Source organism: Cheilinus undulatus, linkage group 5, assembly GCF_018320785.1.
Source record: "Cheilinus undulatus linkage group 5, ASM1832078v1, whole genome shotgun sequence".
NCBI lineage: Eukaryota > Metazoa > Chordata > Actinopteri > Labriformes > Labridae > Cheilinus > Cheilinus undulatus.
This window is the reverse complement of record NC_054869.1, coordinates 1,967,902-1,993,013: the sequence shown is the minus strand read 5'-3', so window position 1 is coordinate 1,993,013 and position 25,112 is coordinate 1,967,902. Positions and strand designations below refer to the sequence as shown.

At 40.1% G+C, this 25,112-nt stretch overlaps 1 protein-coding gene across 3 annotated transcripts; it reads right to left on the bottom strand.

The window, feature by feature from the left end:
* Window positions 1-12,276: 12,276 nt before the first annotated feature.
* fam151b (family with sequence similarity 151 member B) lies at window positions 12,277-23,319 on the bottom strand. Of its 3 annotated transcripts, XM_041788045.1 has the most exons (6): window positions 23,193-23,319; window positions 22,653-22,795; window positions 21,429-21,588; window positions 21,139-21,356; window positions 12,958-13,093; window positions 12,277-12,846 (listed from the first exon to the last, which is right to left on the bottom strand). In XM_041788045.1, exons 2-6 carry the CDS (start codon window positions 22,771-22,773, stop codon window positions 12,705-12,707), a joined length of 777 nt encoding a protein of 258 aa, XP_041643979.1. In that variant the 5' UTR covers window positions 22,774-22,795; window positions 23,193-23,319; the 3' UTR covers window positions 12,277-12,704. The 3 variants fall into 3 exon arrangements, with proteins under 3 accessions (XP_041643979.1, XP_041643980.1, XP_041643981.1); XM_041788046.1 differs by lacking the exon at window positions 23,193-23,319 and having other exon boundaries at window positions 22,653-23,078; XM_041788047.1 differs by lacking the exon at window positions 23,193-23,319 and having other exon boundaries at window positions 21,429-22,530; window positions 22,653-22,713.
* Window positions 23,320-25,112: the final 1,793 nt, after the last annotated feature.

Sequence of the window (25,112 nt, the reverse complement as noted above, 5' to 3'; positions counted from 1 at the left end):
ATTGATTAGGCTGAGCTGTAATGACAGTATTGATTAGGCTGAGCTGTAATAAGAGTATTGATAAGGCTGAGCTGTAATAACAGTATTGATTAAGCTGAGCTTTAATAACAGTTTTGATTAGGCTGAGCTGTAATAACAGTATTGATTAGGCTGAGCTGTAATAACAGTATTGATTAGGCTGAGCTGTAATGACAGTATTGATTAAGCTGAGCTGTAATAATAGTATTGATAAGGCTGAGCTGTAATAACAGTATTGATTAAGCTGAGCTTTAATAACAGTTTTGATTAAGCTGAGCTGTAATAAGAGTATTGATTAGGCTGAGCTGTAATAACAGTATTGATTAGGCTGAGCTGTAATAACAGTATTGATTAAGCTGAGCTTTAATAACAGTATTGATTAGGCTGAGCTGTAATACCAGTATTGATTAAGCTGAGCTGTAATAAGAGTATTGATAAGGCTGAGCTGTAATAACAGTATTGATTAAGCTGAGCTGTAATAACAGTTTTGATTAGGCTGAGCTGTAATAACAGTATTGATTAGGCTGAGCTGTAATAACAGTATTGATTAGGCTGAGCTGTAATAACAGTATTGATTAGGCTGAGCTGTAATAACAGTATTGATTAGGCTGAGCTGTAATAACAGTATTGATTAGGCTGAGCTGTAATAACAGTATTGATTAGGCTGAGCTGTAATAACAGTATTGATTAGGCTGAGCTGAGCTGTAATAACAGTTTTGATTAGGCTGAGCTGTAATAACAGTATTGATTAGGCTGAGCTGTAATAACAGTATTGATTAGGCTGAGCTGTAATGACAGTATTGATTAGGCTGAGCTGTAATAACAGTTTTGATTAGGCTGAGCTGTAATAACAGTATTGATTAGGCTGAGCTGTAATAACAGTATTGATTAGGCTGAGCTGTAATGACAGTATTGATTAGGCTGAGCTGTAATAACAGTTTTGATTAGGCTGAGCTGTAATAACAGTATTGATTAGGCTTAGCTGTAATAACAGTATTGATTAGGCTGAGCTGTAATGACAGTATTGATTAGGCTGAGCTGTAATAACAGTATTGATAAGGCTGAGCTGTAATAACAGTATTGATTAAGCTGAGCTTTAATAACAGTATTGATTAGGCTGAGCTGTAATGACAGTATTGATTAGGCTGAGCTGTAATAAGAGTATTGATAAGGCTGAGCTGTAATAACAGTATTGATTAAGCTGAGCTTTAATAACAGTTTTGATTAGGCTGAGCTGTAATAACAGTATTGATTAGGCTGAGCTGTAATAACAGTATTGATTAGGCTGAGCTGTAATGACAGTATTGATTAAGCTGAGCTGTAATAATAGTATTGATAAGGCTGAGCTGTAATAACAGTATTGATTAAGCTGAGCTTTAATAACAGTTTTGATTAAGCTGAGCTGTAATAAGAGTATTGATTAGGCTGAGCTGTAATAACAGTATTGATTAGGCTGAGCTGTAATAACAGTATTGATTAAGCTGAGCTTTAATAACAGTATTGATTAGGCTGAGCTGTAATAACAGTATTGATTAAGCTGAGCTGTAATAAGAGTATTGATTAGGCTGAGCTGTAATAACAGTATTGATTAAGCTGAGCTGTAATAACAGTTTTGATTAGGCTGAGCTGTAATAACAGTATTGATTAGGCTGAGCTGTAATAACAGTATTGATTAGGCTGAGCTGTAATAACAGTATTGATTAGGCTGAGCTGTAATAACAGTATTGATTAGGCTGAGCTGAGCTGTTATAACAGTATTGATTAGGCTGAGCTGTAATAACAGTATTGATTAGGCTGAGCTGTAATAACAGTATTGATTAGGCTGAGCTGTAATAACAGTATTGATTAGGCTGAGCTGTAATAACAGTATTGATTAGGCTGAGCTGTAATGACAGTATTGATTAGGCTGAGCTGTAATAACAGTATTGATTAGGCTGAGCTGTAATAACAGTATTGATTAGGCTGAGCTGTAATAACAGTATTGATTAGGCTGAGCTGTAATAACAGTATTGACAAGGCTGAGCTGTAATAAAAGTATTGATTAGGCTCAGCTGTAATAACAGTATTGATTAAGCTGAGCTTTAATAACAGTATTGATTAGGCTGAGCTGTAATAACAGTATTGATTAAGCTGAGCTGTAATAACAGTATTGATAAGGCTGAGCTGTAATAACAATGTTGATTAGGCTGAGCTGTAATAAAAGTATTGATTAGGCTGAGCTGTTATAACAGTATTGATTAGACTGAGCTGTAATAACAGTTTTGATTAGGCTGAGCTGTAATAACAGTATTGATCAGGCTGAGCTGTAATAACAGTTTTGATTAGGCTGAGCTGTAATAACAATATTGATTAGGCTGAGCTGTAATAACAGTTTTGATTAGGCTGAGCTGTAATAACAGTATTGATAAGGCTGAGCTGTAATAACAATGTTGATTAAGCTGAACTGTAATAGGAGTATTGATAAGGCTGAGCTGTAATAACAGTATTGATTAGGCTGAGCTGTAATAACAGTATTGATTAGGCTGAGCTGTAATAACAGTATTGATTAGGCTGAGCTGTAATAACAGTTTTGATTAGGCTCAGCTGTAATAACAGTATTGATTAGGCTGAGCTGTAATAACAGTATTGATAAGGCTGAGCTGTAATAACAATGTTGATTAAGCTGAACTGTAATAGGAGTATTGATTAGGCTGAGCTGTAATAACAGTATTGATTAGGCTGAGCTGTAATAACAATATTGATAAGGCTGAGCTGTAATAACAGTATTGATTAGGCTGAGCTGTAATAAAAGTATTGATTAGGCTGAGCTGTAATAACAGTATTGATTAGGCTGAGCTGAGCTGTTATAACAGTATTGATTAGGCTGAGCTGTAATAACAGTATTGATTAGGCTGAGCTGTAATAACAGTATTGATTAGGCTGAGCTGTAATAACAGTATTGATTAGGCTGAGCTGTAATAACAGTATTGATTAGGCTGAGCTGTAATAACAGTATTGATTAGGCTGAGCTGTAATAACAGTATTGATTAGGCTGAGCTGTAATAACAGTATTGATTAGGCTGAGCTGTAATAACAGTATTGATTAAGCTGAGCTGTAATAACAGTATTGATTAGGCTGAGCTGTAATAACAGTATTGATTAGGCTGAGCTGTAATAACAGTATTGATTAGGCTGAGCTGTAATAACAGTATTAATTAGGCTGAGCTGAGCTGTAATAGTAGTATTGATTAGGCTGAGCTGTAATAACAGTATTGATTAGGCTGAGCTGTAATAACAGTATTGATAATGCTGAGCTGTAATAACAGTATTGATTAAGCTGAGCTGTAATAACAGTATTGATTAGGCTGAGCTGTAATAACAGTATTGATAAGGCTGAGCTGTAATAACAGTATTAATTAGGCTGAGCTGAGCTGTAATAGTAGTATTGATTAGGCTGAGCTGTAATAACAGTATTGATTAGGCTGAGCTGTAATAACAGTATTGATTAAGCTGAGCTGTAATAACAGTATTGATAAGGCTGAGCTGTAATAACAGTATTGATTAGGCTTAGCTGTGATAAAAGTATTGATAAGGCTGAGCTGTAATAATAGTATTGATTAGGCTGAGCTGTAATAACAGTATTGATTAGGCTGAGCTGTAATAACAGTATTGATTAGGCTGAGCTGTAATAACAGTTTTGATTAGGCTCAGCTGTAATAACAGTATTGATTAGGCTGAGCTTTATTAACAGTTTTGATCAGGCTGAGCTGTAATAACAGTATTGATTAGGCTGAGCTGTAATAACAATATTGATTAGGCTGAGCTGTAATAACAGTATTGATAAGGCTGAGCTGTAATAACAGTATTGATTAGGCTGAGCTGAGCTGTTATAACAGTATTGATTAGGCTGAGCTGTAATAACAGTATTGATTAGGCTGAGCTGTAATAACAGTATTGACAAGGCTGAGCTGTAATAACAGTATTGATTAAGCTGAGCTTTAATAACAGTATTGATTAGGCTGAGCTGTAATGACAGTATTGATTAGGCTGAGCTGTAATAAGAGTATTGATAAGGCTGAGCTGTAATAACAGTATTGATTAAGCTGAGCTTTAATAACAGTTTTGATTAGGCTGAGCTGTAATAACAGTATTGATTAGGCTGAGCTGTAATGACAGTATTGATTAGGCTGAGCTGTAATAATAGTATTGATAAGGCTGAGCTGTAATAACAGTATTGATTAAGCTGAGCTGTAATAACAGTTTTGATTAGGCTGAGCTGTAATAACAGTATTGATTAGGCTGAGCTGTAATAACAGTATTGATTAGGCTGAGCTGTAATAACAGTATTGATTAAGCTGAGCTTTAATAACAGTATTGATTAGGCTGAGCTGTAATACCAGTATTGATTAAGCTGAGCTGTAATAAGAGTATTGATAAGGCTGAGCTGTAATAACAGTATTGATTAAGCTGAGCTGTAATAACAGTTTTGATTAGGCTGAGCTGTAATAACAGTATTGATTAGGCTGAGCTGTAATAACAGTATTGATTAGGCTGAGCTGTAATAACAGTATTGATTAGGCTGAGCTGTAATAACAGTATTGATTAGGCTGAGCTGAGCTGTTATAACAGTATTGATTAGGCTGAGCTGTAATTACAGTATTGATTAGGCTGAGCTGTAATAACAGTTTTGATTAGGCTGAGCTGTAATAACAGTATTGATTAGGCTGAGCTGTAATAACAGTATTGATTAGGCTGAGCTGTAATGACAGTATTGATTAGGCTGAGCTGTAATAACAGTTTTGATTAGGCTGAGCTGTAATAACAGTATTGATTAGGCTGAGCTGTAATAACAGTATTGATTAGGCTGAGCTGTAATGACAGTATTGATTAGGCTGAGCTGTAATAACAGTTTTGATTAGGCTGAGCTGTAATAACAGTATTGATTAGGCTTAGCTGTAATAACAGTATTGATTAGGCTGAGCTGTAATGACAGTATTGATTAGGCTGAGCTGTAATAACAGTATTGATAAGGCTGAGCTGTAATAACAGTATTGATTAGGCTTAGCTGTAATAACAGTATTGATTAGGCTGAGCTGAGCTGTTATAACAGTATTGATTAGACTGAGCTGTAATAACAGTTTTGATTAGGCTGAGCTGTAATAACAGTATTGATCAGGCTGAGCTGTAATAACAGTTTTGATTAGGCTGAGCTGTAATAACAATATTGATTAGGCTGAGCTGTAATAACAGTTTTGATTAGGCTGAGCTGTAATAACAGTATTGATAAGGCTGAGCTGTAATAACAGTATTGATTAGGCTTAGCTGTGATAAAAGTATTGATAAGGCTGAGCTGTAATAATAGTATTGATTAGGCTGAGCTGTAATAACAGTATTGATTAGGCTGAGCTGTAATAACAGTATTGATTAGGCTGAGCTGTAATAACAGTTTTGATTAGGCTCAGCTGTAATAACAGTATTGATTAGGCTGAGCTGTAATAACAGTATTGATAATGCTGAGCTGTAATAACAGTATTGATTAAGCTGAGCTGTAATAACAGTATTGATTAGGCTGAGCTGTAATAACAGTATTGATAAGGCTGAGCTGTAATAACAGTATTAATTAGGCTGAGCTGAGCTGTAATAGTAGTATTGATTAGGCTGAGCTGTAATAACAGTATTGATTAGGCTGAGCTGTAATAACAGTATTGATTAAGCTGAGCTTTAATAACAGTATTGATTAGGCTGAGCTGTAATAACAGTATTGATTAAGCTGAGCTGTAATAACAGTATTGATAAGGCTGAGCTGTAATAACAGTATTGATTAGGCTTAGCTGTGATAAAAGTATTGATAAGGCTGAGCTGTAATAATAGTATTGATTAGGCTGAGCTGTAATAACAGTATTGATTAGGCTGAGCTGTAATAACAGTATTGATTAGGCTGAGCTGTAATAACAGTTTTGATTAGGCTCAGCTGTAATAACAGTATTGATTAGGCTGAGCTTTATTAACAGTTTTGATCAGGCTGAGCTGTAATAACAGTATTGATTAGGCTGAGCTGTAATAACAATATTGATTAGGCTGAGCTGTAATAACAGTATTGATAAGGCTGAGCTGTAATAACAGTATTGATTAGGCTGAGCTGAGCTGTTATAACAGTATTGATTAGGCTGAGCTGTAATAACAGTATTGATTAGGCTGAGCTGTAATAACAGTTTTGATTAGGCTCAGCTGTAATAACAGTATTGATTAGGCTGAGCTGTAATAACAGTATTGATTACGCTGAGCTGTAATAACAGTATTGATTAGGCTGAGCTGAGCTGTAATAACAATATTGATTAGGCTGAGCTGTAATGACAGTATTGATTAGGCTGAGCTGTAATAACAGTATTGATTAGGCTGAGCTGAGCTGTTATAACAGTATTGATTAGGCTGAGCTGTAATGACAGTATTGATTAGGCTGAGCTGTAATAACAGTTTTGATTAGGCTGAGCTGTAATAACAGTATTGATTAGGCTGAGCTGTAATCACAGTATTGATTAGGCTGAGCTGAGCTGTTATAACAGTATTGATTAGACTGAGCTGTAATAACAGTTTTGGTTAGGCTGAGCTGTAATAACAGTATTGATTAGGCTGAGCTGTAATAACAGTATTGATTAGGCTGAGCTGTAATAACAGTATTGATTAGGCTGAGCTGTAATAACAGTATTGATTAGGCTGAGCTGTAATGACAGTATTGATTAGGCTGAGCTGTAATAACAGTATTGATTAGGCTGAGCTGAGCTGAGCTTCACAGTCAGTTGAAAGCAGCTTCCTCTTCCAGAATATTCTCTCATCTAAACTGTCAGTCAATAAATCTGCATCCTTGAAAATGTGAAACATTCTGACTCTTTTCATCCATGGTTTCCCGTAGCAACCTGTCAGTGATTCACTCAACCTTCAGTGTTTTTACCTCATCGTCTGTCCTCTGTGAACCTAGATCTGGATCTGGATCTGTATGTGGTAAAGAGGCACTGTGAGCAGTGTCATTTAAAAACTGTCAGTTCAAATATTCTGAAAGTGACTTTTTTTTTCTATAGCAGCCGCATTTTTCAATGGTGGCAGGAGGCCTACTCCAAAAAAAGGAAAAAAAATCTGAGAGCAACAAAAACATTTCTCTATCCTTAAAATTAAGTCATGAAAAAATAAAAATTCCATGAAATGTGAACACATTGGGCCTACATGAAGCACTGATCTCAGCTCACTTGCATTCAAATGATGGCTAAACTGCCCTTTTTTTCCTTTAATACTAATTTTTAATGGTGAAATACAAAGAATATTTAGTGATTATCGTTGAAATTTGACAGCTACAGTATTTCCATCCATTCATATAACATTAGAGTGAACCTGTTTGTTATCAAAGAGAATGAACTCATAATGGCTGAAAGCAGCATGATGTGATGACTTCACAGCCTCTGGCTGTTTCTCAAAGTCCAGGATCCTTCCTCTGAAACAATGATCCTCCCGAGGCGAGGCCAAAGTCCTCCCTGCAACTCATTACCCATGTTTGGGCTTGTGAGTGTGCGTAATTATGTCTCATACGCCATGGCAGCAGAATTCAAAATGAGAACTTTAGCTCAGCAAAGCATCACATCATCATGTACAGAAGCCCTAAAGGGCCATGTTTTCACATAGAGCTTTTTATTTACTGAGTTTTCTCATGATAACGAATAATTTCTGTCTTCTCATGATCTCGACTTATTTTGTCACTATCTCGAGATTACAACGTAATTTTCATGTTATCATGGGAAAATATATGTGAATACATGGCTCTTTAGGGTGATTATATAATTATATTCTATGGTGCATCCAGCTTTACTTTGATGCCATAGAATTGTGATAACATTCACAGTTGAAACAGGACTTATAAAGGTGTACTGGACACTCGAGGGCCTGGCTTCCTCCTGATATTGTGCTGTTTATATTTTTTAAAAGAAGGAAAACAGTGCACATTGCTAATCTGCAAGCAGAAGATACATATGTGCATCCTTGTAAATTTTCTGTTTGAAGGACCCAGTCCTTGGAAAGATTTTGAGGATCCTCGACATGACAACGGTCCTCTGAAGGCAGTCGATGACGTAGTACCCTCCAAAAACGGGGTTGGACGATCGTTCCTTGGCTTGTCTGTATGGCCTCCTAATTGAACTGTATGAAGCCACTGGTCAAGCATCAGGACCCACCACCTCCATAGTGAGACATAAGTGTTCTAAAAATTTTCAATTGCACAAGTTTAGTAAATGAAAAATGCTGCAGTCTGGACCCTTGATGGAACTTAAGATGATGAAGCAAACATTTTACATCCTCAATGCAAGCATGCATTTTGTTCTCCAAGCTAGCATGGAAATTACTGCAAAATTACTTTATCAAAGGAAAAAGGAGACGATTAAGACATGTTTATATCAATTTCAGAGGTCCCCAAAACATGCCTGTGAAGTTTGTTGCTGGAAAAACACTTCAGTATTGGATTCTTGTCTCTGTTTCAGGTCTGCTCAGGAAGAGGCATTCCTGTGTCTGTGGCTTTAAATGTTTGTAGCTGTCTGACTCCGCCCCTGACTCCGCCCCTCTGAGGAATTGGATGTGGCTTAATGGATCAGCTGCCAGCTGAGAGGAAGATAAAGAGAAGAGGGCGGAACTTTCTTCCAACCAAACCTGGGGGTGGGGCTAACTCCCCACATGATGTCATGAGGGGAAAATTTGAGAACGTCTTTTCTGAAAGGTGGAGAAGGGGGTGGGGGGATTTTTCTGATTCTTGGGGGGATTGTGGACAGGGGCACATATTTATGTTAGAAAAGCCTGAAAAGGTTTTCTTTTTTGCATAATATGTAGACAAAATCTTGTAAACATCCAGCATTATCTTGTTTTCACTGAATAACATACAAAAGTAAATGTATAGATATGTGTCCATGATGAGCTTTTTTCTCAAGCAATCCACATTCACGACCCACTGGAAACAGCTCTGTGGTCCACTTTTGGGTCCCGATCCACCAGTTGAAACCCTCTAGTAAAGTTTGTCACTGCTGCTGAGCGGTTTATGGCGCGGCTCTGCTGTCACCATCGTTCCAATTTTTGAATGATGGATGCAAAGACAAGTGTGTGGCTGGCTGGCAGCGCTTGGTGTCTGTTCCCCCACGCTGAGGGAAAAACAGGCTGAACACAAAACAAGCTGAGGAGAAAACAAAAGCATGAATAATTTTATCATTCAAGCAGAACAAGAGGCTCGATGTTGTCCTTAGTGAATCTCTCTGAAGGAAACAGGAATCAGGTCTGGACTCAGGTTATTGCTGAGTTAACCAACCGATGCACACAGGGATCTGTTTACTCCATTTATTTATTTATGTCCTGTGAGATTATACCAGTAATCCACCCAAATGATAAATACAACATAAAATGGATAAACAGATTAACACAGAGGTGTCCAGACTACGGCCTGTACTTCATCTCTACTTGACCTACAGCAGATTCTGAAAATAGAACCAAGTGTAGACTGCTTTACAGCCTGACGTTTGTGATAGGACTCCATGGTTCCCAACATTTTCCCTGAGGTGCACACAAACCCAGAATCCCAGAATGCCTTGTGAATCATCAATAAGATTTGAAATGAGGCTCAATCAATGAGTCAGTCTTTGTTTGATTAACTGAACAAAGATTTGGTGGATAATCTGGTTTTTAGTGGTCATCAATAATTTTACTGATCTGCTAAAAGAGCGCGCCTTCCTCTCTGGATCTGTTTTAACTCGCCCAGGTCTCGCCTGATATCCTGACAGTCAGTGTACTTTCTGGAATGTCAGGTTGAAACCAGACTGAAAATATGGGAGAAACTGTTGTAATTCCTTTTTTTTTGTTTTTGACCAAAAATGGAAAAACAATCTGTTTTTCTGGTTTTTTTTTTTGTTTTTTTGTTTTGGTCACAAAAACGGGAAAAAAGAATAAGAATATTTTAAAAAACAGGGTCCGATTTTTGTTGGTTTCAATTCCTTTATTTTGTTTTCTTCATTTCATGGAATTTTTGAGCATTGGGAAAAGTGAGCATTTCAAAGTAAAGCTTCCATGTCTCAACAAGAGCCATCCACTGTGTTTAACAGTATGATAATATTACAGTTGAAACCAGAAATTTACATACACTATATAAAAAGGCACAAAAACTTTTTTTTTCTCACCGTCTAACATTAAATCAGATTAAACTTTTCCTGTTTTTGGTCAATTAGGATTACCAAAATTATTTCTATTTGCTAAATGCCAGAATAATGAGAGAGATAATTTTTTTAGACATTTTTTTTATTATTTTCTTGAGAGTCAGAAGTTTACATACACTAAGATTACTATGCCTTTAAACAATTTGGGAAAGCCCAGATGATGATGTCATGTCTTTAGAAGCCTCTGATAGGTTTATTGACAACATTTGAGTTAATTAGAAGCACACCTGTGGATGTATTTTAAGGCACACCTGAAACACACTGCTTCTTTGTGTAACATCATGGGAAAATCAAAAGAAATCAGCCAAGATATCAGGAAGAGAATTGTGGACTTGCACAAGTCTGGTTCATCCTTGGGTGCAATTTCCAGATGCCTGAAGGAGCCACGTTCATCTGTTCAAACAATTATACGCAAATATAAACACCATGGGAATGTCCAGCCATCATACCGCTCAGGAAGGAGACGGGTTCTGTGTCCCAGAGATGAATGTGCTTTGGTCCGAAAAGTGCATCTCAACCCAAGAACAAAAGCTAAAGACCTTGTGAAGATGCTGGCTGAAGCTGGTAAGAGTGTGTCATTATCAACAGTCAAACAAGTCCTGTACCGACATGGGCTGAAAGGCCACTCTCCCAGGAAGAAGCAATTACTCCACAAGAAACATAAAAAAGCCAGATTACAGTTTGCAAATGCACACAGGGACAAAGACCTTAATTTTTGGAGACATGTTCTGTGGTCTGACGAAACTAAAATTTAACTTTTTGGCCATAATGACCATCGTTATATTTGGAGAAAAAAGGGGGAAGCTTGCAAGCCTGAGAACACCATCCCAACTGTGAAACATGGGAGTGGCAGCATCATGTTGTGGGGTTGTTTTGCTGCATGAGGGACTGGTGCACTTCACAAAATAGATGGCATCATGAGGAAAGAACATTGTGTGGAAATACTGAAGCAACATCTCAAGACATCAGCCAGGAAGTTCAAGCTTGGGCACAAATGGGTTTTCCAAATGGACAATGACCCTAAGCATACTGCCAAACTGGTTACAAAGTGGCTTAAGGATAACAAAGTCAATGTTTTGGAGTGGCCATCACAAAGCCCTGATCTCAATCCCACTGAAAATTTATGGGCAGAGCTGAAAAGGCATGTGCGAGCAAGGCGGCCTACAAACTTGGCTCAGTTACACCAGTTCTGCCAGGAGGAATGGGCCAAAATTCCTGCAAACTATTGTGAGAAGCTTGTGGAAGCATATCCAAAACGTTTGACCCAAGTCATACAGTTTAAAGGAAATGCTACCAAATACTAATGAAATGTATGTAAACTTCTGACTCTCAAGAAAATAATAAAAAAATGTCTAAAAAATAATCTCTCTCATTATTCTGGCATTTTGCAAATAGAAATAATTTTGGTAATCCTAATTGACCAAAAACAGGGAAAAAGTTTAATCTGATTTAATATTAGACGGTGAGAAAAAAAAAGTTTATGTGCCTTTTTATATAGTGTATGTAAACTTCTGGTTTCAACTGTGTATATATATATATATATATATATATATATATATATATATATATATGCATGTATGGGGGGGAAATGACTATGTATGCATGTATAAATTAGAGTTGGTGTAAATCTGACACCACACACACAATCAGCAAATGCATGCTATAAAAGGCCTGCTATGTGAATTGAGAATAAAAGATTATAAAAGGTAATTAAATTAGAATCCATTAAATAGCCCATATTTTTACAATTTAAATAATTTATCATACTTTGTATATGGGGCACTTTAACCTATTACAATACTGTAAAACATAACAGATGGCTCTTGTTAAGACATGGAGGCTTTTATTTTGAAATGCTCATGTTTCCCAATGCTCACATGACTTCCTTTTCCTCAAGAATTCCATTAAATGAAACAAAAAAAAACAAAATAATGGAATTGAAAAAAGTAAAAATTGGACCCCATTTTTTAAAAATGTTATTTGTTTTTCCGTTTTTGTTACCAAAATAAAAAAATGGAAAAAAAGACTCGTTTTTCCATTTTGTCCATTTTTGACCAAAAACAAAAAATGAAATAACCAGTTTTGCCCGTTTTTCCCAGAAAATACACTGACCCATGATATTATCTGATTGGCTTGACATTACACAGTACCAGCCAGCCAATCAGCAGTGAGGACAGGGTGCCACTGACACAGTGAGCTTATGGCATCGCTTCCATCATTAGAGCGAGTGCTAAATTATTCATTTTACTTTACTTTTCTGATAAAGAATTTTACTTGTCATCATAAATGCATATGGATTCCAAGTAGGAGTTATCATTCTCAGGATGAATGAGATAATCACGCTAAGCCCGACTTCCTGACGTCAGGTGATGATCTGCAGGAAACTTCCTGAGAAATCTTCCTCTCTCCACCAGGTGGCATCACAGTGCTGTCAGAGTCTGAACAGTGTTTAACTTGATGCAACGTTCAGTTCTTGTCTTATTCCGTGATTATGAGCTCAGCCCTCTGAGGTTCAGGAAGGTCGAAATAAATCCTGCTGATGTCAAACTGTTTCCTGAAGAGCTGCAAGTCCTCCAGGACAAACTTGTCATCCTGACCCGTCCACACGGTGAGGGAGTAGCTGAAAATGTAGTAAACACAATAAACAGCTTCAAGTAGGTCTTCATGTCAGAAACTAAAACCAACGTTTAATCAAAGATCTGTTTCCCCGTTATGTTTAGTTTTTACTCACCTGTCCGACTGCTGCAGCAGCCAGGTGAGCTGAGGGACAGACTGGGCCATCAGAGCGGCTCGCACTGGGAACGTGACGGGATGTTCAAGAGTCTTACAGATGTCCTCCATCTCATGCACCATCTCCCAGCTGTACCCTGAACAAAACAGTGACCATGAAGAAAACGTAGACAGACCAGCAGCTGAATTAGACTTTAACTGAGCATGTGCAGCCTCAGCGGACTCTGGTCCTGTGAATTTCTCATAACAAGTGAGAAAAACTGCTCAAAGTGCACTTCCTGGTTTGTCAGTCCCAGAAAGCTTTGTAGGATGGACTCTTTCACCGGTTTTCTGAGTGGTACACACCTGCCCGGTCACGCCAGCTGTGTGTAAGGTCAAATGTAGTCCAGTTTGAATGTAAGCCATGTTGTTCTTATAACAGAGTTTATGCTCTACTAAGGTGTTTCAGCTGAGAACGGTCCAGCGTAAGCTTAAATAATTGAATGCCTCATACTATAAGGTCCTAGCTGTCATGGTGGCCATTTTGAAAGCAGAAATAGCTGGGAGGATGATGAAGAGCTGGGGATTTAAGTGACAGCAGTGTTCTCTGTGATCAGTTATACTGCTACTTATCATGAGCCTCCGCTCAGTCCTGCTGTCCATTGTTAAATTATCTCATGTTATTCACCACTAGGTGTCAGTAATGTTTATACTCCAGGCTCTGGATGTAGTCTTGGTAAACAAAATGCTTTGTTATATTTTGTACACACTTAGTGCTGTTTGAGGATTAACAGAGGGAAACAGAAGTTATGATTTTAGCTGTTATTCTGATTAAAGACAATAAGACACAGGAGGCAGCACTGGGTTAAAAAATGCTTTTCACCGATTGGTCGGCTTAAGTGAAAATGTCAAATCTGCAACAGTATTTTAGTTAGTTTGGCTGTTAAGCTCTACTAGTTCAAATAAACCTTACATATCAGCAGAGAAAACTCACAAATTCATTTTAACAGGGTTTAGTGTTTCGAGTCTTTAGGTACTCCTGTGAGGATTGATGGCTAGAGGTACCAGCTGGACTCCTTTGTGAGAACTTCTCTTCCCTGCATCTTTGGGTATCAGCATCATGCTCATGATAGCCAGGATGGGAAGAATCAGCTGATGGGTAGGAGCGCCAGCCACGCTTCTAAAGGCACCTGGCACACTTTCCTAGGCCTGATCCAGTTTGCTGCTTACAGGGTACCCAGGACCTGGTGGGTTGGACCAGATGTCAGGGGGTGGCTATCCACTTCATACACTACATTGCCAAAAGTATTCACTCACTCGTGCAAATAATTGAAATCAGGTGTTCAAATCACTTCCATGTCCACAGGTGTCTAAAATCATCACCTAGGCATGCAGACTGTTTCTAAAAACATTTGTGAAAGAATGGGTTGCTCTCAGGAGCTCAGTGAATTCCAGCGTGGTACTGTGGTGACCTGTGCAACAAGTCCAGTGGTGAAACTTCCTGGCTCCTAAATATTCCACAGTCAACTGTCAGTGGTATTATAACAAAGTGGAATGCCACTGGGAATGACAGCAACTCAGCCACCAAGTGGTAGGCCACGTAAAATGAGGGAGCGGGGTCAGAGGATGCCGAGGTCATAGTGTGCTGAGGTGGCCAACTTTCTGCAGAGTCAATGGCTACAGACCTCCGAACTTCATGTGGCCTTCAGATTAGCTCAAGAACAGTGGTAGAAAGCTTCATGGAATGGATTTCCATGGCCGAGTAGCTGCATCCAAGCCAGACATCACCAAGTGCAATGCAAAGCGTCGGATGCAGTGGTGTAAAGCATGCTGCCACTGGACTCTAGACGTGGAGACGCGTTCTCTGGAGTGACGAATCACACTTCTCCATCTAGCAATCTAATGGATGAGTCTGGGTTTGGCGGTTGCCAGGATAACGGTTCTTGTCTAACTGCATTGAGCCAAGTGTAAAGTTTGGTGGAGGGGGGCTTATGGTGTGGGTTTGTTTTTCGGGAGCTGGGCTTGGCCCCTTAGTTCCAGTCAAAGGAACTCTGAATGCCTCAGCATACCAAGAGATTTTGGACAATTGACCTATGGCTAAGCCACACCCCCTCCACTCAGTCGGACAAACAATGAACATTCAGTGACAGACGCTATTGAAGGTGTCACAGTAGGAGAGATTTTACTGGAGGCCATTGATGGTTTTTGGAGACAGAAAGATCACATATCATCTAGAAATCACCAAAAGGGTCTACTACGCATTGGAGAGATAAATTGATCATTTTATTGTTGAGAAGGTCGATAAGAAGCTTCAGTTACAAGCCAAAATTTACAGGTCCCAGTGCAAACGTGATAAACCGCATCTCATTGCCATCACAATCTCAGACCACAAGATAGAGGATCAGCATCAAAGAGCCACTGAAGTTAAGGTTTTTGGCTCAGAATATGAGAAAAATACAACGGCCTTTTTACCATCCTTACCAAGAGTGTCTCTCTGTTAGTTTGGTGCTACAGTATTTACACTGAATCATTCAGCATACTGTTTGCCAACCTTTGTTATCTTGGCTATTACAGATAAGCTAACAAAGCTAAGCTCCAGAAGTTAATGTTAGTTTAACTAGAGCCCTTTGGACAACAGCTAACAATGATGTACGATCACCAAAGAATAAAAACTACTACAAACAATGCCAATGAACTCCCAACAAACAACATGACACAACAAACAACGCAGCTAGGAGCTAATGTTAGGCTAACTTTAGCTAATGTTAGAGATGTTAAAGATAACTTTATATTTCTTTCCAGCAAAGTGACAACATGCTGCCTAAATACGATGTTGGCTTACCTTAGAACAGATGTTGTTAATTTTATCCACGTTTAGTTGATGTTGTGGTCTACTGCAAAACTTTTATCCAAAGAAGACACTTTTCTCGGTTTAGATGTGGCTTAGGAAAGGGTAAAAAATACACTCCGTCACCCAGCCTCTCAGGATACCTTGTGTTGGAGTCGCATGTACCCCATGAACACCGTTTAACCGTTTTTAAACATAAAATCTAAAAAAAAAAAAAAAAAAAAAAAAACCCACATAAAACTGGACGAAAACTGACTTTCTCCTATTCATTTCAATGGTCGTCCAGGCAGCAGATGTCCGAGTGTATTGGAGTGGCACTGTGATTGGCTCATCGCGTCCGAGGGCGGGACTTAGCCATAGGTCAATTCCATGCTCCCAACTTTGTGGGAACAGTTTGGGGATGGCCCCTTCCTGTTCCAACATGACTGTGCACCAGTGCACAAAGCAAGGTCCATAAAGACATGGAGGAGAGAGTTTGGTGTGGATCAACTTGACTGGCCTGCACAGAGTCCTGACCTCAACCCCATAGAACACCTTTGGGATGAATTAGAGCGGAGACTGAGAGCCAGGCCTTCTGGTCCAACATTAGTGTGTGACCTCACAAATGTGCTTCTGCAAGAATGGTCAAAAATTCCCATAAACCTTGTGGAAAGCCTTCCCAGAAGAGTTGAAGCCGTTATAGCTGCAAAGGGTGGACAGACATCATGTTAAACCCTATGGGATGTCACTGAAGTTCATATGCCAGTCAAGGCCGGTGAGCGAATACTTTTGGTAATATAGTGTAGCACATTTCAAAAAACATTATGTTTGCCAAAGTGCTGCAGAGTGACTAAAACGCAAATAAAAACATAAAACCACAGTGGACATAAAAACATCATAAAAATACATAAAAATTAAAAGTAATTAAAAAATTAAAAAACACGCATAAAAGGGTAAAAAAAAAAAAAATAAAAGCAAGTAAAAGAAGATAAAAGACTCTAAGGAAATCACACAACTCTCATGCAGAGTTCAAGAGCCAAGGAATAAAGTGGGTAAAGGTGGGGGACATCCTGATTTCAAGAGGTAGCTCATTCCAGAATTTAGGCGCCACAACAGAAAACGCTTAATCTTGTTTCTAAAGTATTCAAAAGGTTGGTACTGGAGCTATTAAAAGGCAAAAATGTCAACATTATAGCCAAAATGTGTCTTGGGAGATAGAGACTCTAAGTAATAGTTTAAATGTTACAATGTTACAATGTCATTTAGCAGACGCTTTTCTCCAAAGCGACGTACATTTGAGAGCAAGAGCAACACAAGCAACGATCTAGACAAGAAGAAACAACATCAGTAAGTGCCATCAAGTGCTTCAGGTCCAATTGGACGCAAGTGCTGCCAATGTAGAGTTTAAGGCAGAGTACCTAAAATATACGTTGTTGTTTTTGTGGAGTTTTTGTGTTGTTGTTTTTTTTGTTATTAGACAGCAACAATGAATCAAGGAAAATGTGGGATCACTAATCGCCATCCATTAGACTTCACAACAACTATTTACCAAGTACCAAGTGCTGGATCATTCCCAAAGAGCTGGGCAAAGAAATCCCAGAAGTAGAGCAGGACAGTGCGAGCTAACTATAGTTGGGAAACTCATTCAACCACTGGGGACAGCAGCGGAGAATAGTCTGGCTGAGACTCAATCTACTACTGGGGACAACAGTAGAGAATTGCCTAGCTAAGTGCAAAGTGTTCTCTAAAGAGCTGGGTCTTTAGCTTTCTCTTGAAAGTAGAGAGGGAGTCTGTAGATCCAATGGAGTTGGGTAATTCATTCCACCATTTAGGGACAACAGAGGAGAAGAGTCGAGCTAGTGACTTAGGAGCATGATGTGCTGGAAGTACCAGGCGCCTTTCGCTGGCTGAGCGGAGGGGGCGAGAAGGATGGAGACCTGGATGAGGGACTCCAGGTAAACAGGAGCAGTTTTAGTTACTGCTTTGTAAGCAATGATTAGAGTTTTGAATTTAATGCGAGCTGCAACTGGAAGCCAGTGTAGAGAGATTAAAAGAGGCGTGACATGAGCTCTCTTGGGTTGGTTGAAGACCAGACGTGCTGCTGCGTTCTGGATCAACTGCAGAGGTATAACTGTGCATGCAGGTAGGCCTGCCAGTAATGAGTTACAGTAGTCAATACGTGATATTATAAGAGCCTGTACCAGGAGTTGTGTAGCATGCTCTGTCAAGTAGGGTCTGATCCTCTTGATGTTGTAGAGGGCAAAACGGCAGGACCGAGCAATCGAGGCCACATGGACCTTGAAGGTTAGCTGGTCATCAATCATGACACCCAGATTCCGGGCTGACTTAGTGGGCAAGAGATTATTTGATCCAAGCTGGATACTGATCTGCGGTTCCACAGTGGGACTGGCTGGGATGATAATGAGCTCCGTTTTGGGCAGGTTGAGCTGAAGGTGACGTTCCCTCATCCATTTAGAAATATCAGCAAGGCAGGATGAGATCCGAGCTGAGACAGTTGTGTCATCTGGTGGAAAGGACAGGAATAGCTGTGTATCATCTGCATAGCAGTGATACGAAAAGCCATGGGAGCGGATGATTGCACCAAGTGAGGTGGTGTATATTGAGAAAAGTAGGGGACCGAGCACAGACCCTTGAGGCACCCCTGTTGATAAGCCATGCAGTTTAGACACTACTCCCTTCCATGATACTCTAAAAGATCTCCCTGTGAAGTAGGACTTAAACCACTGTAGGGCAGATCCTGAGATACCAAGTGAATAGAGTGTGGAGAGGAGGATTTGGTGGTTTACTGTGTCAAAGGCAGCGGACAGATCAAGCAGTAAGAGAACTGAGGACTGGCCAGCTGCTCTGGCCAAGCGAAGTGATTCCGTTACCGACAAAAGTGCAGTTTCAGTAGAGTGGCCCCGCCTAAAGCCAGACTGATTCTGATCAAGTAGATCATTGTTCTGCAAGTGTTCTGAGAGCTGGTTGAAGACTGTGCACTCCAGTATTTTTGATAGGAATGGGAGAAGTGAGACTGGCCTGTAATTTTCAACCAGGGCTGGGTTGAGAGTGGGTTTTTTGAGCAGTGGTGTAACCCGCGCTTGCTTGAAAGCAGCTGGGAAAACACCTGTGGACAGAGAGGAGTTAATGATACAACTCACAGCAGGGTTGATTGTGGGCTCAATCGCCTGCAGGAGATGTGATGGTATCAGATCGAGGGGACAGGTTGTGGGCTTAGAGTCAAGCAGAAGCCTGGTGACTTCGCTCTCACTTAGTGGAGGGAATGAGCTAAGTGAGGCATCACTAGCTGGTGGAAGAAAACTGAGTTGGACAGGCTCAGAGAATTGGTTGCTGATGGTAGAAACCTTGTCAGTGAAGTAGGAGGCGAACATGTCTGGAGTCAACATACTGGAGGGTTGTGGGTTTGAAGGAGAGAGGAGCGAGTTAAAAGCAGAGAAGAGTTTGCGTGCATCAGTGGCAGCACAGATCTTTGATTGATAGAACGCCTTCTTAGCAGATTTTAGAGCAGAGGTAAAACAGGACAGTTTTTGCTGATAAGCACTCAAGTCAGTGGTTTGTTTGGATTTACGCCATTTTCTCTCTGCCGCCCTGAGCCCTGCCCTTTGGGTTCTGATGACCTCAGTGAGCCAGGGATAAGGTGGAGTATTTCAAATAGGCTTAGACACCAGAGGGCAGAGTTTGTCCAGAGAGGAGGTCAGTGAGGAGCAGAATGTGTCTGTGGCCTCGTTAACAGTGAGTGTGAAGGACTCGTTACATGAGGCTAGTGCAGCTGAGACCTTGTCAGACAGGTGTGTTGGGTCAAGTGATCGAAGGTTTCTGCAGTATGATCTTAATTGTAGATTGTTGAAGTTCAGGTAAGCCAAGTGAGAACTGAATGAAATAGTGGTCAGAGAGGTGAAGTGGTGTTACACTCAAATTAGCTGTGGAGCAATTGCGAGTTAGAATCAAATCCAGTGTATTACCAGCCTTGTTTGTAGGAGGCGTTTGAACCAGTTTCAAGTCAAAGGAGGACAGTTTATTTGTTTATTTGTTTATTTATTTCAAGGATAGCCCCTTGATAGATTGATGGATAGACAGTAGTGAAATAAAATCAGTAGCCTGGGCTCTATCCAAGTGGATGTTTATGTCACCCATGACAACCAATGGTGTGCCATCATCAGGGATGTCTGAGAGTAACATGTCCAGTTCCACAATAAAGTTGTCTAGGTGACCCCCAGGTGGGCGGTATACCACAACCATGTAAGCCTTTATTGGTGCAGTGACCTGTACTGCATGATATTCAAATGAGGTGTTATTGTCCAAGGGTTTGAACTGGCTGAAGTTCCAGCTATGAGAAAGAATAATGCCTGTGCCACCTCCTCGGCCAGAAGAGCGAGGTGTATGAGAGAACACTGCATCAACTGATAGAGCAGTTGGTGTTACAGTGTTCTCAGGACGGACCCAAGTTTCTGTCAGGGCTAGGACCTGAATGTTAGACAGTTTAGTGAGGGAATTGATGAATTCTGCTTTGTTAACTGCAGACTGGCAGTTCCAGAGGCCAACTGTGATAAAAGGTTGTGGAAAAGAGGCATTCTGCAAAGTGGATAGATTATGCAGGTTTCGTTTTCTGTAACTATTGTACTTCTTTCTGTTCCCATATATGACTTGTATTTTTTGGTTGCACATGTTGCGTTAGACTGCTGAGGTGCGTTAGACTGTTGTGAGGCAGTGCTGCCTGTCGGTGGACTCGCACAGGTAGACTCGCTATAGACTCGCTGGTCTTTACCCAATGTGGTCTTCACACAATTGGGCTTCCACAAGGGCTGACGCTTCAGCGCAGTCTGTGTACTTATATAGACAGATATGCCACAGATGTGCACAATTGAGTTGATTGCGCACAGCCGCTAACCGCCCCAGCTGGCAAATTTAGATTCAAACTCTCTTAAAGCTTGGACTACAGTGAAACTCCGCCCCGGCTGTTTTCACTTTAGCAATCAATAGAGGGAGCCACACGCGTCAACTGCCTCACCTATTGTTGCAGAGAGAGTGAAACTAACACGTTCAGCCTAAGCAAAACTGCCACAACCTACTTCCAACTGAAACAACCCAAAGCAGATTCCTCTTACCAAGTAGCTTCTCCCTTCCTATCTCAAAGATCAGAGCTTGTTCTAAATCCCTGCACATTTCAAATTAAAATGCCAAAAAAAAAAATCCATGAAAGCATGTGTTTATGTGGTTAATGCACCAACAGAGAGTGATGTCTTCATCTGACAGAGTCCTCTTGCAGCAGTCATGTTTACACAAGGTTTTCTCTGCATTATTTCAAGAACAAAGGTTTTGATTTTAGACCAGTTAGCAGTTTAAAGGTATCTGTACCTGGGTTTTCCGTCCCGGCGGTCCATCCAGTGGTCCAGCCCAGAGACAGCACAGTGTGGGTGGGCAGATACCTCACGGCAGAGAGGAACACCTGTGGCTGCAGGGGTGTTGCCCGTCCTCCTGGACCAGAGAGGATGTCGGCGTTCATCCACACAGGGTGGCCTGTGCCAGACAGAGCCTCCTGCAGCAGGAGCATAGAGGGAGACAGCGGCTCCAGGCTGTAGGGAGGACACATGACAGCGTTAACATCACAACCCGCCCAGCAGGAGAGGCTATCAGCTGCGTCTCACCTCTTAAAGTCCAGTTTGATTCCTTTGTCATGCTTCTTCACTGCTTCCAGAAACTCCCTCAGCGTGATGTCACTGTCTGTGTCTGGAGGATGAGCCATGATTGGCTCTCGAGGGTCTCGACCTCTCATGATAACGTCTGCCTCCAGCATGTGTGTGGGACCTGAAGGGTTGGTCAAATAGAAACTAATGCTGCGTTCTATTTGTCATTGTAACTCATATTCTGACTTGTTTTTCCGACTTCTAACCGGAAGTGGCAAATGGAACGTCTCTCCAAGTCGTATTTACAACTTGTGAACTCGGTCTTTCACAGAGCACCCCAACCTGGACATCACAACATGGCGGCACAAAGTATTAAGTGTAGTAAAAACTTTGATTTTGACCTGTTTTCAGAACCTGTTGCTGTTTCTCAGTGCATCTTTATAAATTGTCGACACAGCACTACCCTGGGATTGCATGTCATGTGCAGCAACACTCTTTTATTACATGAAGTACTGCGCAACGTGCTGTTTTAAAGATGTATCAGCTAACAACTGATCAGTGATGCTAAAAACAAGGACAGGCTTTTTAAACTGATATATGTGAAGCACATACATGCATACTTACAAACATTATTTAAATGATTTACCCGTGAATATACAAATTAATATGGGGTACCTAGAAATTAAATAAACATATTTAGGGATTCACTAATGTCATTGCTTTTTGGTGTTTCATTCCATGCACACTATTCTATTTCCATTTTAAATGTTGTATCTCTGGTAACTTTTGAGTCCATTTACATTTATGGATGTAATATCAAACAATGTAAGTAAATTCAAAATATAAATCTTCTGACAGTTTCTATTATCATTATAAAAAATGACATCCTTTTCTTTTAACCGACTTTTGGAGCCGGTTTGTACATTATAGAGTTGCTCTTATCCAAGATGGGGACACTCCTTTTTCCCAACGTGGTAATGACAAATGGAACAAACAACTGGGAAATCCATTTCTGCAGACGAATGTGACGTCATTCCCAGTTCCGACTTCCGAGGTAAATGGAACGCAGCATAAATGTCGTCACCATCACCTCATGTGGCTGCAGAACTGTTTGTCGGATCGACTTCATTAAATAAAAACAGAAAGAATCTCAGGATAACTACATCTTTAATAATGATATGCTTTGAGTGTGTATAAAATTATGTAAAACTAATAGTGTTTAATCTTTAAAAAGGATGAATCCACCTTTAAGGGCCTCGGTCAGGCTGCTCCTGCTGTTCACAGCGTGAGACCATCTCACTTCCGCTGCGTCTCTCCTCTCTATATCCCTCCGCTTGAAGAAATAGTCCAAAGTCTTTAAAGTCATCTTCTCCGAGGGTTAACACTTGCTGTTAATATAGACACAGGCTACATATAATCTCAAGCAAACGTTATCACGTTAACACGTGTTAGCGTTTAATCTGTGACCGTGTTAACCAGCGCCTGTGGCGTGATTGAGATAACTGCTGAAAACGGAAACCGCCTTCGTGTTAACTCGTTCCTCACATGTGTATTCGACTTTTTTTAGTTGTTGAACTGTCGATATAATTACGAAAACCTAAGACTCACCAAGACTGTTTCCATCTTGCTGTAACCACGGCAACCAGAGACGCGATCGAATTACAAGCCGAAGATAACACAGTCACAAACTAAACCATGACACCGGTAAATAAACACGGGCAAATATGAGTAGACAACAAAGACTACGGCACGGAGCGTAATTAAGAATATCCAATCCGTTTTTACCTCTCAAATTCCAGACAATATACAGTGTAAGCCATCCGAATAAAGCTAAAAGAGTATATCGTAAATTCAACACAGTTCTCTTCATTGCTAATCTTCTTCCTTTGATTCCAGGCAGGCTGGATCCAACTTTAGTGCCCTGCTGCCCTCTACTGGTGCTCTCTGAGACCTACACAGACTAGAAAGAAGGAAGTGTTTAACGCCAATATTGGCTCCTTTGAGAGGTAACCCTCCATTCAAACGTCGGTCCAATATCTGACTGATGTTTTTAAGGCTTTAAGTTGTGCAATAGCGTCCCTGTGCTTCTGTATTGACTTTTATCTCTAGTTCAGATCGGAGCTTAACGGGTTTGTGAGCGTTTGTGTCTCCTGTCTGTTTCTGGTTTGTATAGTTGTGCGTATTTGTCTGTAAGTGGACTTTGTATTACCCCGTTTCCCCCCAAAATTGGCTCGCTGTGTACAAAGCTGATGAATGTTTACGGTGCCCCAACTTTTTTGGAATTGGAGTTGTATTTTAATTTAATTATTCCACAGTGAAGGGCAGAAAAATGCGCACAGCACTCGGAGCCAAGGAAACATACGATACAGTAATACAATACAATAACTTTATTTAACCCCGCAGGGAAATTCAGTGGTACTGGTTTAATTTAGTATTCATTTATTATTTATTATTTATGGTACTGTAAAAAACATGAACTATTTTGTGTTGTGTTGACAGTGGCTGCCTGTGTCTGCAGACGGTGACCAAGTAGAGTAGAATGTTTTTTCCTCTAAAAAGACGGTCATGCTCATAAATAAATATTTTATGTTTGATGAATGCTCTTTCATCTGACACAAGTTACGCTGGCCCTGAGGGTCAACTGTAGGTAGAAATAAAATAATAAAACACGAATTACTCAAAATATATTAAATGTGATGCAAAAAAATAAAACTTTTACTCAGATATTTCTGAGTGAATTCCATTCTTTATGCTGTACTTTGTATGTCAGTTAAAAAAGTAAGAAAACTGGATCTAAAAAGGTTGTTGACTAGCACTGCCTCCTGGTGGAGGCCCTGTGGAGCTACAGTGACAGCGCTGGGTTTAAACAGTGAAAATCCATTCAGCTCCTTCTCTAGCTGAGTGAAGATTATTTTATTTATCAGTGTGCAGTGACTTTGATCATTCATACATAGTAAATAAAAAAAAACAGCTTTGGTGGTAATAATTTCTATCTGTTTTCCCACAGAGAACTGATGCAGAAAAATACATAAAACTCCCACGTAGGACAAACTCCTGACAAGACAAGGTACATTAAATACACTGATGATCATTATCCACCTTATTCCGGAGGTCCTACTGCTGCTGTGAATGTGGGTGGACCTTTCTGTACGTGCAATCCTTCCAGTGACTTACCATAGTGATTTAGCGTCAAGGAATACATATTCGCTGTAGTAATACTGCTTCATTTTTCTACATCTTGCTAAAGGAATTTCAAGCTGAGAGTTACATCTTATTGTGAGGGCTGAAGCAAAAGGTAAAAACACCCCCCTCTGTAGGCAGGGTCAGGTGTGGCATAGTGCCCTTTTCTTTGTCTGAATCCTGGTAGCAGTGTGGCAGGACTGCTTGCAGATGTGGTGAAGCTGTCTCCTGATTGACCCTGACTGACGTGTGCCAGTTTGAGCCAGATTAGCCAGCCTGTTGACTCTCCTTAATCAGGGGATTGAGCAAGATTTAATTGCCAGGCTTTCCCTGTTTTGCCTCCGCTTTGTTGCGGTTTTGGCCGAACACTGCTCTTCCTCTCTGGTAGCTTGAACGTGAACTGAAGGCGTAGACAGACTCCAGCTCAGAGACGACGGCCTTGACCAGCTTGGCTTTGCTTAAAGGTGCAGTGTGTAAAACTGAATATCAACATCTAGAAGTGGGTTCTAGATCGCATTTCTCTGC